Source organism: Cucurbita pepo, chromosome LG14 (genome assembly GCF_002806865.2).
Source record: "Cucurbita pepo subsp. pepo cultivar mu-cu-16 chromosome LG14, ASM280686v2, whole genome shotgun sequence".
Taxonomy (NCBI): Eukaryota; Viridiplantae; Streptophyta; class Magnoliopsida; order Cucurbitales; family Cucurbitaceae; genus Cucurbita; species Cucurbita pepo.
In genome coordinates this window covers 2,819,004-2,834,183 of record NC_036651.1, presented here as the reverse complement: position 1 = coordinate 2,834,183, position 15,180 = coordinate 2,819,004, and the positions used below count along the sequence as shown (strand labels likewise).

The 15,180-nt window shown below is 33.9% G+C and overlaps 1 protein-coding gene across 1 annotated transcript; it reads left to right on the top strand.

Moving 5' to 3' along the window:
- The first annotated feature begins 9,033 nt into the window (after positions 1–9,033).
- On the top strand, positions 9,034–13,101 carry LOC111810594 (auxin response factor 9). Its single transcript, XM_023697324.1, has 14 exons — positions 9,034–9,605; positions 9,679–9,794; positions 9,888–9,983; positions 10,081–10,137; positions 10,215–10,367; positions 10,462–10,546; positions 10,663–10,753; positions 10,839–11,003; positions 11,096–11,209; positions 11,303–11,375; positions 11,466–11,613; positions 11,700–12,322; positions 12,422–12,609; positions 12,693–13,101. The coding sequence occupies exons 1-14, from the start codon at positions 9,569–9,571 to the stop codon at positions 12,829–12,831; spliced, it is 2,085 nt and encodes a 694-aa protein (XP_023553092.1). The 5' UTR covers positions 9,034–9,568; the 3' UTR covers positions 12,832–13,101.
- The last annotated feature ends 2,079 nt before the right edge of the window (positions 13,102–15,180 follow it).

Sequence of the window (15,180 nt, the reverse complement as noted above, 5' to 3'; positions counted from 1 at the left end):
TTTATTTATCCAATAACAATAAATTTAAATTAAATAAAAAATTATATTTATATAGTACAACGGAGCATAATTTTTATTAATAATATAAAAAAAAATCCTCCACTTCATTAAATTGGATTATTAATGGCTAATTTTCCATTTTCCCATGATTATTTCCACTTGATTTCCATCCCTTAATCAAATTATACATTATGGAATTGCAATTGAAAATCTTAACCAAGATCATTACTTTTTTTAATTTTATTTGTTTCCATTATTATTTTTAAATATAAATAAAAAAGAATTCTATTAAATATTATCATATTTTATTGTTAAGCAATTTATTTGATTTGATGGTTCATAAATAACTAATTAAAGAAAACACCATTGAGCGTACAATTCTCCTTACTCTACTCCTGGTTGTACTCAATTGCGGCCTTGTTTTTTTAAATGAAATATTTGGATTTATTTAACACATGTGACTTCCAGTTGGCTTATATATATATATATATAATTAAAGACTTATTTGAATATTATGGAAATTTTGAATGAATTATACTTAGCAAAAACGACGTCGTTCATACTGCAATGAAATAATATTATACATATAAAAAAATCTCGAGGAAAAATATTGCATTTCAATAATTAAAAACAAAATTTAGATTAAATTACTCTAAATAAATAAATAAATAATCAAAATCCATATTATTTTTTTTACCTAAAAATTTAAATTTATGAAAAGCTTATTAAATATAAAATTAAAAGTCCGTAATCAAATATGATTAAACTTATAATCTAATAAAAAAATTTATATTGAGATAATTTATTATGATTATAGTTTTGAATGAATTCTTTTTATCAAAGTATAAAGATGATGAACGAACAGGTGACGTAGTTTTGTAGTAAATTTAAATAATAACCTATAAAATATTTTAATTGCATAGTGTAATAATGGTTTGAATCGTGCATGTTTTAACAAAGAACAAAGATGATGTCGTTTTGGAGTAAACCCAAATAATAACCTAATAAAATTATCTTAATTACATAACGTAACATATTAATTTTATGTCTCGTGTTTATTTATTTATTTATTTATTTATTTTTAAACAAAAAAGAAAACAAAAAAAAAAGTGTGTGTAGGAGTGGTCCTTTGTGCAGGCGTAGGGCAAAGGAGGAAAGACAGAACAAGTTGGAATGGTGTCCACATGGGGAAGCTGCAAACAATATTTATAACACATCCCAATAATGCTATTAAATTTAATTTTTTAATTATTTATTTAATTATTCCTTTTTAGAGCCTTATAAATTCCCACGGTGGGGTCGCCTTCGAACTCGGGTGGATCAAGTACATCATCTCTATGATTATCATCCTCGCAATTACTTCCAAATCAATCATAGCCGTCCGATTCTCTTTTTATTAGGTCACATGCATTTTTCATCTTCCATCATTATTTAAGGTTTAAGCACTTCACTAATCATTGTCTTAATCATCATTATTCATCTCATTTTTTCTCTACCTAAACTACCCTCCTTTCTTTCTAAATTCATCAAAATAACTCCTTCAAATTTTAAATTTATTTTTATTCTTGATTTTAGAAGGAAATGATTTATTTTAAAAATAACCTTCAAATTTTAATAGTGTTTCAAAAGTACTCGTCAATCTTTTAAAATTTTAAAAAATTTCTACTGTTAATACTATATTTTAAAAAATATACATTAAATTTTAAAAGTAGCATTATTATTCGTAACTTTCATAAAAAAAATTAAAAATTTATCGTCGGACAAAAACTGTCTATCGATACTTCATACATTATGTCCAAACTTTTTAACGTTACTCTCAAAAGTTGATAAGTATTTTTTAAACTTAATATTAACCAAAAAATTATTTTTATTTTTTATCTTTAAATTAAAAATATTTTTGAAGTTAGGTAAAAAAGTTCAAATATATTTTTGAATTACTTTTAAAAAAATTAAGAATATTAAAATTTAAGTTAATTTAAACTTAAAGAATATTTTTTTAAATTTTGAATAGAATTATTTTAAAGTATATTTGTATTAATTTAGCTCGAGCTTCACACATCTAATTCAAAATTTTGGAAGGTATAAAATTAATTAATTTTTTTTTTTTAACCTCTAGTTTTTAAAGCATCAATTTAACTATTAATATTTTCAATAATTAAATAATAAAAATACATTCTTATTTTCTATTGAATTCACCATCTATTATTATTATTATTATTATTATTATTTCGTTAATCTTTTAATTACATCAACCAAAAAGTAGCATTATCTCCTTTTTGGGCTATAAAAGTGTAATTTGGGTGAATAATAAATAAATAAATAAATAAAGAGAAATAGACCCCAACCCTTGAATAGAGGCAAGGGACAGCTTATAATATTTAATTATTAGCATAATAATGGACACGTGTCAGAATATTAAAGTATAGCTTAAGAAATAACTATCTGGTGCCCTAATTATGTAGAGGTACAGCCAACACATACACATTACCATATCTTTATTGGCTTGTCCTAACCATAGTCCATCTTCTTCTCCATTACAATTAAAATAAAATTCAACTTTATAAACCTTTTTTCTCTTTATAAATTTTTAAAATTTTAAAAATTAAAACTTTCCTTATATAAATGCTTATCCATTGCCACTAAACCATCGAGTGTAATCGCGATTGTGGGCTCTACAAATATTGTTTAAATTATTTCTCAAATCCAAGATTAGAGTCATATTATTGAGCTTTAAATCCCAATTATTGTATTGATTTACGTCCAATCTTATTGTTTGTGTCAAATTACTTTTCAATTCTTTATCGTAATGGTCTCTGATGAATGACTGAGATTAAATATAATCGAAAAAGGATTACGTAAGCTTAAATTGATGGTAATTTCCATAATAGAGGAATAAGATAATGGAAAAGGCTTGTAATGTGATTTAAATCATGTACGTGATTCGGTCGTCTTGATGGGGTTGCTCTACTTTGAAAGAGCTTGAGAAAACAAAGAAGCAAGAAGGTGGAAGGTGTTCGCTTCTCTGCTCTTAGAGATAGGAGAGAGGTTGTGAGATCCCACATCTAAATCATGTGTGGGGTTGTTATAGTTGCAAGAAGATAGGGTGGACACTAGGTCGTGTGCCAATGAGGATTTTAGGCCCTGAGGGAGGTGGACACTGGGTGATATGTCAACGGGAACGCTGAGCCCCAAAGGGAGATGGACTGTGAGATCCCACATCGGTTAAAGGGGGGAACAAAATATTCTTTACAAGGGTGTGGAAACATCTTCTTACTAGACGAGTTTTAAAATTTAGNGGAAAGTGTTGTGTTCTTAGAGATAGGAGAGAGGTTGTGAGATCCACGTCTAAGTCATGTGTGGGGTTGTTATAGTTGCAAGAAGATAGGGTGGACACTAGGTCGTGTGCCAATGAGGATTTTAGGCCCTGAGGGAGGTGGACACTGGGTGATATGTCAACGGGAACGCTGAGCCCCAAAAGGAGATAGACTGTGAGGTCCCACATCGGTTAAAGGGGGGAACAAAATATTCTTTACAAGGGTGTGAAAACCTCTTCTTACTAGACGCGTTTTAAAATTTTGAGGAGAAGCCCAACAAGGAAAGCTTAAAAAGGACAGGGCTTGAGTTGCTATAGAGGCACAATAATCCATGTTTTTTCACGAGCTTTTTTTAGATCGGTGGTCAAAAGGCTTATAAATGAATTGATATTCAAAAGAAACTTCTAAAAAAATGTAAACAAATTTACAACAAATGCACCACAATTTGTAAATAAATAAAACAAATTTTCCTTGTAATTTCATAGAATCTTCCTTAAAAAACATTTTAATTTGGTTTACTTATAATTTAGGTCGTAAACATGATGTTTGAAAGACAATTATTCCAAAGTCAAAACTCTTTACGAACAATAATGAAAATAATTAAAAAAAAAAAAAAAGAAAGAAAAAAGAAACATATTCTACAAATAAATTGAATCACAATATACTAAATTAATTACGGCGAGATCATCTTGATATGTTTTGATAGAATGAAATCCCTTTTTAAGATATCGTTCCACAACCCTTTTTGAATGAGAATATTTTTTTTATATAAAAAAAATATATATATATATATATAAAAACATAATTTTCAACACGACACATTCCGAGACGTATAAATTAAGTTGAGGGACGCGAACCAAAAAAATGTAACCGCATCGATTCATATTGAGTAAGATAATTAATGTTTTTCTTCGAGTAAATATAGTAGGTACATTAAAGTAGTTAACCGTAAATATAAAGGAGTCAAGATAAAGTCACAAACGACAATTTAAATAAATAAAACGCGTGAAGCTGAAGACATTAGGTTACATAGCTCATATACATTGAACTGTAACCGCGTCAATCCATATTGAGTAAGTAGTTCATAAAGGCATCGAAAATTCAAATAAATAGCGTAAGATGCACGATAATATTTCTAATATTTAATGTTAAAAAATCAAAAATTACTTTTAATAACTATTTATTTAATACTGGTATCTCCATAAATAAATATTTGAATTTTTAATCCAATTCATAGACAGATATAACCTTGATTTAAAAAAGAAAAATGTTTGAAACACTTTAAGTTCACTTCCAGCAAATATTATTTTGTTTGAACTTTTTCTTTCAAGTTTTTCATAGGGAGAAATTTCCACTCTCTTATAAAAAAAAATATTTTGTTCGCCTCTACAACTAATGTGGGATCTCACAATCTAACTCTTTGGGGCACAACGTTCTCGTTGGCGCACTACTCGGTGTTACCTCCTTCAGGACTCAGCGTCTTCGCTAGTACATCGCCCAATATCCACCGAAATTAGAAGTTTCCACATCCTTATAAAATTGTCTCGTTAGCCTCTAGAACTGATATAGAATTTGACATAAAAATTTTATTATTATTTTTTATTTCGAACTAAAAATAGGCATTAGACCCACTCATACATAAATTTTAGTTAAAAAGTTTATATTGAATGTGAAAAATGTGGAATTCCACTTATTTTTGTCCCATAAAAATAAANAGAAACTTTCAAATTGTCAAATAGTTTTATTGATATTGTCAAATAGTTTCATTGATTTAAGCAATGTTAGACGGAGTCGTTTACTGGTTTAAAACTTATATGGTATGTGTTTCAATTGACAGGACTCGTGCCAAATTGGAGCATCAAATGACCAGAACGTTTCCCTAAAATGTGGCATGTCGGGACACCTTATTAATATATTTACAATGTAAAATTGAAAAAAAAAAACTAAATAATAAANAAAAAAAAAGGAAGAAGAAGAAGAAATTTGTGGAAAGCATCTTGGATAGGTATAAATATATAATATCTTAGGGGACACAAAGTTTGGTTAATGTGTTAGAAGATGCGAAGGAATAATAGAAACCTTTCATTTAATTAATCTAATTAAATTTTAAATTCTTCTTTCACGATAAAAAAGAATAACCAAATAATGAATTATCTAATAATTACTTTCAGTTCATCAAATATCTTAGAGATTTGAATCATTACATAAATAAGATTGATCGTGTCAATAATTCTAAATATATAATTTTAAACTATATAGAATTGTAAAGAAACTTAGCTGACGATGATTTGAGAGCGGGACCGAGGTGATAGGGAAAGGGCATTTATGATAATATAGGAGGGAGTATATACTAGAGGGAACGTAATAATTAATATTTTTAGGAGATGGAAATTTCCCAATAAAACAGAACATGTGGTGACGTGTAGAGAGCAGGACCACTCAACTGGTGGCAGATTATCTGGGATTGGGAAGGAAAAATAATTGGTCAAAGAGAGGAGAAAAAATTTAAGAATTATCCCCACGTTTACACGTGGGACCCATGTAAAGTGGAGTGGCATATTCAGCAATTATGACCACACATCAAGGTCAAACTTACAATTATAAGCATCTGACAACAAGAAAGGCAGGGGGGAAATAAAGAAAAACAACCCAACATAAATAGAATATAAAAAAAACAAAATAATATGTAAATATTAAAATAAATAAATAAATAAATAAAGCCTTTTAAATTTTCCTGCCGGGTTAACCCGAGCCAACGTTGTTGCCTGCTTCGAAGCAGACAACGAAAGGGAACGGCAACAGCTAACGGTGACGCCTCTGTCTCCTCTTAACTCAACTCTCCCGTTAACTTCCACCACACGCATCTCTATGTCTTTTCCGTACTCTCTACATTTAATTTAATTTTTATTTTAAATCGTCGCCGGCCGTTATTACACGGCAGCTGTCGCCGTAAACCATTTTCTTTGCCCCCCAACCCCCACCATTCTTCTGCCTCTAGTTTGCCTCACCCCTCCCCTTGGGTTACAATCTAACCATGGTTCTTTTCTTTTCGAATGAATTAAAAATTTATAATAATATAGAAATGTTTTGTCTTCACTCACATGTTTCTCGGTCAAATATTCAAAAGGCCACTCAATATAGAATTGCTCGAACTAGAAAACGAATACTATGTCATTCGCCCGTAAATTAATAATATATAAATAATATAATTGAGCTTCAAAGAAACGCAAAACAAATAATAATAATAATAACCGGTCATGCATTGGTTGAGTTAGCGTAGACAAATCAATAATCATATACTTCCATAATAAAACATTAAATAAAAGTTTTTACACAACAACAAAATAAATACACGTATTTACAAGAAACTTTCAAATTGTCAAATAGTTTTATTGATATTGTCAAATAGTTTCATTGATTTAAGCAATGTTAGACGGAGCCGTTTACTGGTTTAAAACTTATATGGTATGTGTTTCAATTGACAGGACTCATGCCAAATTGGAGCATCAAATGACCAGAACGTTTCCCTAAAATGTGGCATGTCGGGACACTTTATTAATATATTTACAATGTAAAATTGAAAAAAAAAAACTAAATAATAAAGTATATAAACTCGAGTTCATATATCCTAAATTTTAATTAGATGTTAGATTTAAGAAGGGTCCTAATTAAAAAAAGTGAACTTTTTAATTTTAGAGTTATAATTAATCATGGTTCAGTCATGTTCCAACTTTCTCCAGGTTTTTTAAATGTTGAGAGGTTTTCACACTATTACACAGAGGGTTTTAATTCTTCTCTCTAATTGATATGGGATCTCACAGTAGTAGTATAATAAGTTGAATGTGAGAATTTGAAGGTTGGTTCGGAGAATAGATAGACTCGTTCAAAGGGTCGAAATGAAAATTGAAATAAAAAAAACAGTGGAAAATGTTTAGGATTTTTCAAATTAAAAGAGGTGGGAGGGGGTGGATTTATTCGATGAATACCCAAAACAATAACAATAGTGTAAACTGATATCATGTTTATTCTCCTCACAACAAAATAATGGATTGCGACTCTGTTTATTAGAAAATAGGAAGAAATTGAAAAAGGGGAAGTAGAGAGAGAGAGAGAGAGGAGAGAGGAGAGGGTGCTGAAGCAGGAAGGCACCGGTATAATAGGAAGGGGGGAAGGTTTTTTTGGCATTCTCTGTAACGGCGTTTTTCCCGGATTCCAAAGAGATAAAAACCAGAGAGAGAGAAACAGAGAGAGAGAGAGAGGAGAGAACAAGGCGAGAGTAGAAGAGAAGCAAAAGCGGGTTTTAGAGCTCTTCCAAAAACGGTTCTGTAACGGCAGCCATAGGCGGGGGGGAAGGGGCGGCTNAAATAAATAAAGCCTTTTAAATTTTCCTGCCGGGTTAACCCGAGCCAACGTTGTTGCCTGCTTCGAAGCAGACAACGAAAGGGAACGGCAACAGCTAACGGTGACGCCTCTGTCTCCTCTTAACTCAACTCTCCCGTTAACTTCCACCACACGCATCTCTATGTCTTTTCCGTACTCTCTACATTTAATTTAATTTTTATTTTAAATCGTCGCCGGCCGTTATTACACGGCAGCTGTCGCCGTAAACCATTTTCTTTGCCCCCCAACCCCCACCATTCTTCTGCCTCTAGTTTGCCTCACCCCTCCCCTTGGGTTACAATCTAACCATGGTTCTTTTCTTTTCGAATGAATTAAAAATTTATAATAATATAGAAATGTTTTGTCTTCACTCACATGTTTCTCGGTCAAATATTCAAAAGGCCACTCAATATAGAATTGCTCGAACTAGAAAACGAATACTATGTCATTCGCCCGTAAATTAATAATATATAAATAATATAATTGAGCTTCAAAGAAACGCAAAACAAATAATAATAATAATAACCGGTCATGCATTGGTTGAGTTAGCGTAGACAAATCAATAATCATATACTTCCATAATAAAACATTAAATAAAAGTTTTTACACAACAACAAAATAAATACACGTATTTACAAGAAACTTTCAAATTGTCAAATAGTTTTATTGATATTGTCAAATAGTTTCATTGATTTAAGCAATGTTAGACGGAGCCGTTTACTGGTTTAAAACTTATATGGTATGTGTTTCAATTGACAGGACTCATGCCAAATTGGAGCATCAAATGACCAGAACGTTTCCCTAAAATGTGGCATGTCGGGACACTTTATTAATATATTTACAATGTAAAATTGAAAAAAAAAAACTAAATAATAAAGTATATAAACTCGAGTTCATATATCCTAAATTTTAATTAGATGTTAGATTTAAGAAGGGTCCTAATTAAAAAAAGTGAACTTTTTAATTTTAGAGTTATAATTAATCATGGTTCAGTCATGTTCCAACTTTCTCCAGGTTTTTTAAATGTTGAGAGGTTTTCACACTATTACACAGAGGGTTTTAATTCTTCTCTCTAATTGATATGGGATCTCACAGTAGTAGTATAATAAGTTGAATGTGAGAATTTGAAGGTTGGTTCGGAGAATAGATAGACTCGTTCAAAGGGTCGAAATGAAAATTGAAATAAAAAAAACAGTGGAAAATGTTTAGGATTTTTCAAATTAAAAGAGGTGGGAGGGGGTGGATTTATTCGATGAATACCCAAAACAATAACAATAGTGTAAACTGATATCATGTTTATTCTCCTCACAACAAAATAATGGATTGCGACTCTGTTTATTAGAAAATAGGAAGAAATTGAAAAAGGGGAAGTAGAGAGAGAGAGAGAGAGGAGAGAGGAGAGGGTGCTGAAGCAGGAAGGCACCGGTATAATAGGAAGGGGGGAAGGTTTTTTTGGCATTCTCTGTAACGGCGTTTTTCCCGGATTCCAAAGAGATAAAAACCAGAGAGAGAGAAACAGAGAGAGAGAGAGAGGAGAGAACAAGGCGAGAGTAGAAGAGAAGCAAAAGCGGGTTTTAGAGCTCTTCCAAAAACGGTTCTGTAACGGCAGCCATAGGCGGGGGGGAAGGGGCGGCTACTGCTGGGAGCGTTACAGTTTTCATCATCATCATCATCATCATCATCTTCTTCTTCTTCTTCTTCTTGCTGGGAAATCTATAAAATCGCCATTAACCTTCATTTCTGGTTATAATTAGAGGTGGGTTTATGCGTATTTTGCTATTAGTGGCGGCGGCGAAGGCGGCAGCGGCGGCTCTGTTTTCGGATTATCTTCGTTTGCTGTTGTTGACTTGTGGAGGAGGCGGGAAGGTTCAGTAATGGCTAATCGGGGAGGAGGGTCGTTTTCGTCTCAAGGTAACTTCAAATGGGTCGTTCTTGTTTCCTCTTCTTAAACCCTTTTCTTCTCTGAAAATTTATGGTTTCTCAGGTGGGGGAGGAGATGGACTGTACACCGAGCTTTGGAAGGCATCGGCTGGGCCTCTTGTGGAAGTTCCTCGAGTTAATGACAAGGTTTTCTACTTCCCTCAAGGCCACATGGAACAGGTAACTTTTCAGATCGAGCTCTGTTTCTGGATTTCTAGGGTTGTTTTTGTTGTTTCCTTTCTGGGTTTGATTGAAAAATGTTGGTTCATATAGTTGGAGGCATCTACAAATCATGAACTGAATCAGAAACATCCTTTGTTTAAACTTTCCTCCAAAATTCTCTGCCGTGTTGTTGATGTTCGCCTGATGGTACCTTCTCTTCTTAATCCTCTGTTCTTGCTGGTTCTTTGTTTGATTAGGCCTCTAAATACAAGCCACTTTGTTTGATCTTGTCTTGAAATTTTAGGCTGAGCAGGAAACAGATGAGGTTTATGCACAGATAACTTTAATGCCTGATTCAAATGTAAGAACTCTTTGTTAATTTTGGACAAACAAACGTGAGTTTTAGACCCTTTTTGCTAATTTTGGATTTCTGTTCAGCAAGAGGAACCTACTAATCCTGATCCTTCGCCACCGGAGTGTCGTAAACCGAAAGTTCATTCGTTTTGCAAGGTCTTGACTGCTTCTGATACTAGCACCCATGGAGGATTCTCCGTGCTTCGTAAACACGCCACGGAATGCCTGCCTCCATTGGTAATTCTCCTTCACTGAGTTGTCTTTTCCTTTTCGTAAACACGCCATGGAATATCAATATGTTTTCTGATCTTCTCGTGTGAATGTTCCTCAGGATATGACCCAACAGACCCCAACTCAAGAACTTGTAGCCAAAGATCTTCATAGTTACGAGTGGCGATTCAAGCATATCTTTAGGGGTGAGTCTCTTCATATGTTTATGAACAGTTATAGCTTGAGCATATAGCCAATTTCAATTCAATTTGTGTCCATTTTTCGGTTTATAATAGTAAATCTTCGCTATGATGGACGACAGGTCAACCACGAAGGCATTTGCTAACGACGGGTTGGAGCACGTTTGTTACTTCGAAAAGACTAGTTGCTGGAGATTCTTTTGTGTTCTTGAGGTATCTTGAGTTTTCTTTTGTGGATGTTCGTCGGTATGGGGAGGTTATAATTTATCTGTTAACTCGTTATGAAATGGTTTCTTAGAGGGGAAAATGGGGAATTACGAGTCGGAGTGAGGCGTCTTGCTCGCCAACAAACCAGCATGCCTTCATCTGTCATTTCGAGTGACAGCATGCACTTAGGAGTGCTTGCTACTGCATCTCACGCTGTGTCAACTCTAACTCGCTTCGTTGTCTATTATAAGCCAAGGTGATATGAATTATTTTTGTTCTATGTACTTCCGTGTTATTCGATCAAGATGTTCATGCTGTCTGTTTCTATTTCGTGTCGGTTGATACCAGGGCGAGCCAGTTTATCGTCAGCTTGAATAAGTACATCGAAGCAATGAACAGGAAGTTCTTAGTTGGGATGAGATTCAAGATGAGATTCGAGGGAGAGGAGTCTCCCGAGAGAAGGTAGTTTGAAAATAACATGCTGCGATGCGTTTTTGCCTTCTTTTTTCATGAGCGTTATCACTTACTCTTGTTTTACTCGTTCTATACGACCAGGTTTTCGGGTACCATTGTCGGAGTTGACGACATATCTCCTCACTGGCCCAATTCGAAATGGCGATCGCTAAGAGTAAAGTCTTCATCTGGAATCCCGAGTCTTACTCTCACATCGTTCCTTTAACAAACTCGATTTCTGATTGTATTATCTCTTTCTTTCCAGATTCAATGGGATGAACTTGCATCTATTCCTCGACCTGATAGAGTTTCGCCATGGGAGATTGAACCTTTTGTGGCGCCTACGTCCCCGAGCATTCCGCAATCGGTTTCGGTAAAGAATAAAAGGCTTCGGCCTCCACTTGACATTCCAGGTATTGCTGAGAGTTAACTATTGCTTCTTTTGGCTGTGGGAGGAGTTAGAAATGAGTTATCGGCTAATCGTGACGTTTTGATACAGATTCTGATAATTCAACCGTAACAACTCTACGACATCCAGGATCAACTCAATCACACGACGATAGAACACAGCTTAGCGTTACTGCTGCTGAAATGAAACGATTTGAAAATCACGCAACGTGGAATTACAAGCAAACGGATGTTAGCAGCATTGGGAATTCTATATCAAGGACTCCGAAGGAGGGCTCTTGGTTAGCTTCCCCAAACGGGAGTGTTTCGCAGCATCGATTACAGAATTTGACAGATGACCGAAACAGCAATTATGTTTGGTCAACCGTCTTCTCGGGAGCGCCAGCAGCACAGTCGACATGTCCAGCTCCACACCCATCTAATCCAAAGAGCAGCGACGAAGTTAACGATCTTGGGGAAAAGGGGAGGAAAACTGAGGTGGCTCCAAGCTGTCGCTTGTTCGGGATCGATATCATCGGTCATTCCAAGAGCCCAGTTCCACCCGAAATGGCTGCTGATCAACCGATTAGCGCACCAAATGAAATCACTGATGCAGAGCAGAACTCAGACCAGCCAAAGGCTTCTAAAGAAAGAAAATTAGGACTTTTACAAGTACCTCCTAAAGAGATCCAGCACAAGCAAAGCAGCTCGACCAACAGCCGAAGTCGGACCAAGGTGAGACTATACGAGATCTATTATACAGATTACTCATGTTTAGAACTTTATGGGCATACGCTAATTTATCGACTTCTTGTTGGTTGTCAATACATGAAGGTTCAAATGCAGGGGATGGCTGTCGGACGTGCGGTGGACCTTACGATGTTGGAAGGGTATGGCCAACTCATCGACGAACTTGAAAAGATGTTCGATATCAAGGGAGAACTTCACCCACGTGATAAGTGGGAGATTGTCTTCACAGACGACGAAGGAGATACGATGCTCATGGGCGATTACCCGTGGCAGTAAGTCATACACCACCAACCACATTGTTTGATTCGACGATATCGGTTGCGTAACGCTCGTATGGTTTTACACAATCTTGCAGGGAATTCTGTAACATGGTCAGAAGAATATATATATGGTCGAGTCAAGATGTGAAGATGATGAGTTCGGTTAGCAAACTTACAATGTCTGCAATGGAATGCGATGGAACGGTAATAACCTCAGAGTCGGCCGACAGCTGAAGCTCGAAGTACATCGCTTCGGAAACTTAAATAATCTTTTGGGTTAGTCTTTTGTTGTTTGTCAATGAAAAAAAAGAAGAAAAAAAAAAAAAAGAAGAAAAACACAGAACAAAGAAACATGAGAGAATCTGTCTCATTTCCAAGAAGCCTTTGGAGGAGAGGTGAAGATTAGAATTTGGAAACCTTTGTTGAAATTAATGATGAGTGGGTCGGAAAATGTAGAGCTTATGCTTCTTCTATTTATGTAAATATAATACCCATTTTGTCAAATCTTAAACTTTTATTCTCGGGGTCGGTCGGTCGGTTCGGATTGAATCTTAACCAAAGCCACTCCAAATCAATGACCCATAAGTTCAAAATGGGTTACGTTCAAGACGTATCAAACTTATTAAAATAGTCTTGGTTTCATATTTACATGGAATGAACGATTACATCATTGATATTAAAAGGAACAAATTACATCATTGATATTAAAAGGAAGATTTGTTTTGATATTATGGAATATAATTTGACTAAGAATTATAAAAATTATAGAAAGAATATGATGAATATCATATATTAAAAAAAAAAAAAAATGTGACAGCTCATATTAGAGAATAGTGGGAAGAATGATGAGAATAAATAATTAAATAAATAAGAAGGGATTAAAGGAGAATCATTAATGATTTCTTCCATAATCCATAATTAAACTCATTGCTTTGAACTTCATCTTCTCCACTCATTCATTCATTAAGTGCTCCAACAAACCAAATTCCCAATGGGAATAATATATTTATTTATTTATTTATTTATTATTTTATTTCTCCAAAGGAAACCTTAAAATTTGTGGATGGGCTCAACTCAACCCACTTTTTATTATTTTCTTTTAATATTTTAATTTATTGTTTTTATGAATTTTTACTTTATTATTCTAATTTAGAATTAATTAATGAGAGTAAACTTGAGTGCTTAATAATTAAAATGACATTAAAACCTAATGGCTTTAGGATTTTAAATTATGTTTATGAATAATAGTTATATTATATTATAGCTAACAAAAACAGTAAGAAAAAATTATTAATGTGAATTTAGTATTAATAAAAAATTAAATTATTTTAAAATGTTTGAAATTTATTACTAATTTAAATGATCATAGGATATAACACGAAAGAGATTTCCTATAAGAGGGATTTAATCTCTTCACCTGCGGCAGCGCAGATCAAAATGACGACGGAACTATGGGCGGCGCCACCTGACCGCCTCCANATTATTTTATTTCTCCAAAGGAAACCTTAAAATTTGTGGATGGGCTCAACTCAACCCACTTTTTATTATTTTCTTTTAATATTTTAATTTATTGTTTTTATGAATTTTTACTTTATTATTCTAATTTAGAATTAATTAATGAGAGTAAACTTGAGTGCTTAATAATTAAAATGACATTAAAACCTAATGGCTTTAGGATTTTAAATTATGTTTATGAATAATAGTTATATTATATTATAGCTAACAAAAACAGTAAGAAAAAATTATTAATGTGAATTTAGTATTAATAAAAAATTAAATTATTTAAAAATGTTTGAAATTTATTACTAATTTAAATGATCATAGGATATAACACGAAAGAGATTTCCTATAAGAGGGATTTAATCTCTTCACCTGCGGCAGCGCAGATCAAAATGACGACGGAACTATGGGCGGCGCCACCTGACCGCCTCCACTGTCACTGCTTCACTCCACCCAATCCCCTCGTTCCACTGCCTCTTCACGGCTGTCGACGTGAGTGCGGTGAACTCGGCACTGTCGGTGATAGCTCCGCCTTGACTCTCTTAGATACATCCTAACCTTGGGCCTTTGTTGGTCCATCATTCTTATGGGCCTTTGTAGGCCCATCATTATTTTGGGCCTGTCGGTCCATCATTCTTATGGGCCTTTGTTGGTCCATCATTTTTATGGGCCTTTGTTGGTCCATAATTCTTATGGGCCTTCGTTGTCCATCATTTTTATGGACCTTTGTTGGTCCATAATTCTTATGGGCCTTTGTTGTCCATCATTCTTATGTGCCTTTGTTGGCTCATCATTCTTATGTGCCTTTGTCGGTCCATCATTCTTATGGGCCTTTGTTGGTCCATCATTCTTATAGGCCTTTGTCGGTCCATCATTCTTATGGGCCTTTGTCGGTCCATCAGTTTTATGGGCCTTTGTTGTGCTCACTATGTCTTTGGGTCCATTTGGCCCATTCCATTTTAAGGCAGACACATCCAAAAAATTTGCTTTTTTTTAATAATTAATTAGTGACTATATCCTGGTCAAGTCAATTATTAATTATTTTGCTTGTCTCTATTCACTAATATTATATTTGAATTAGTA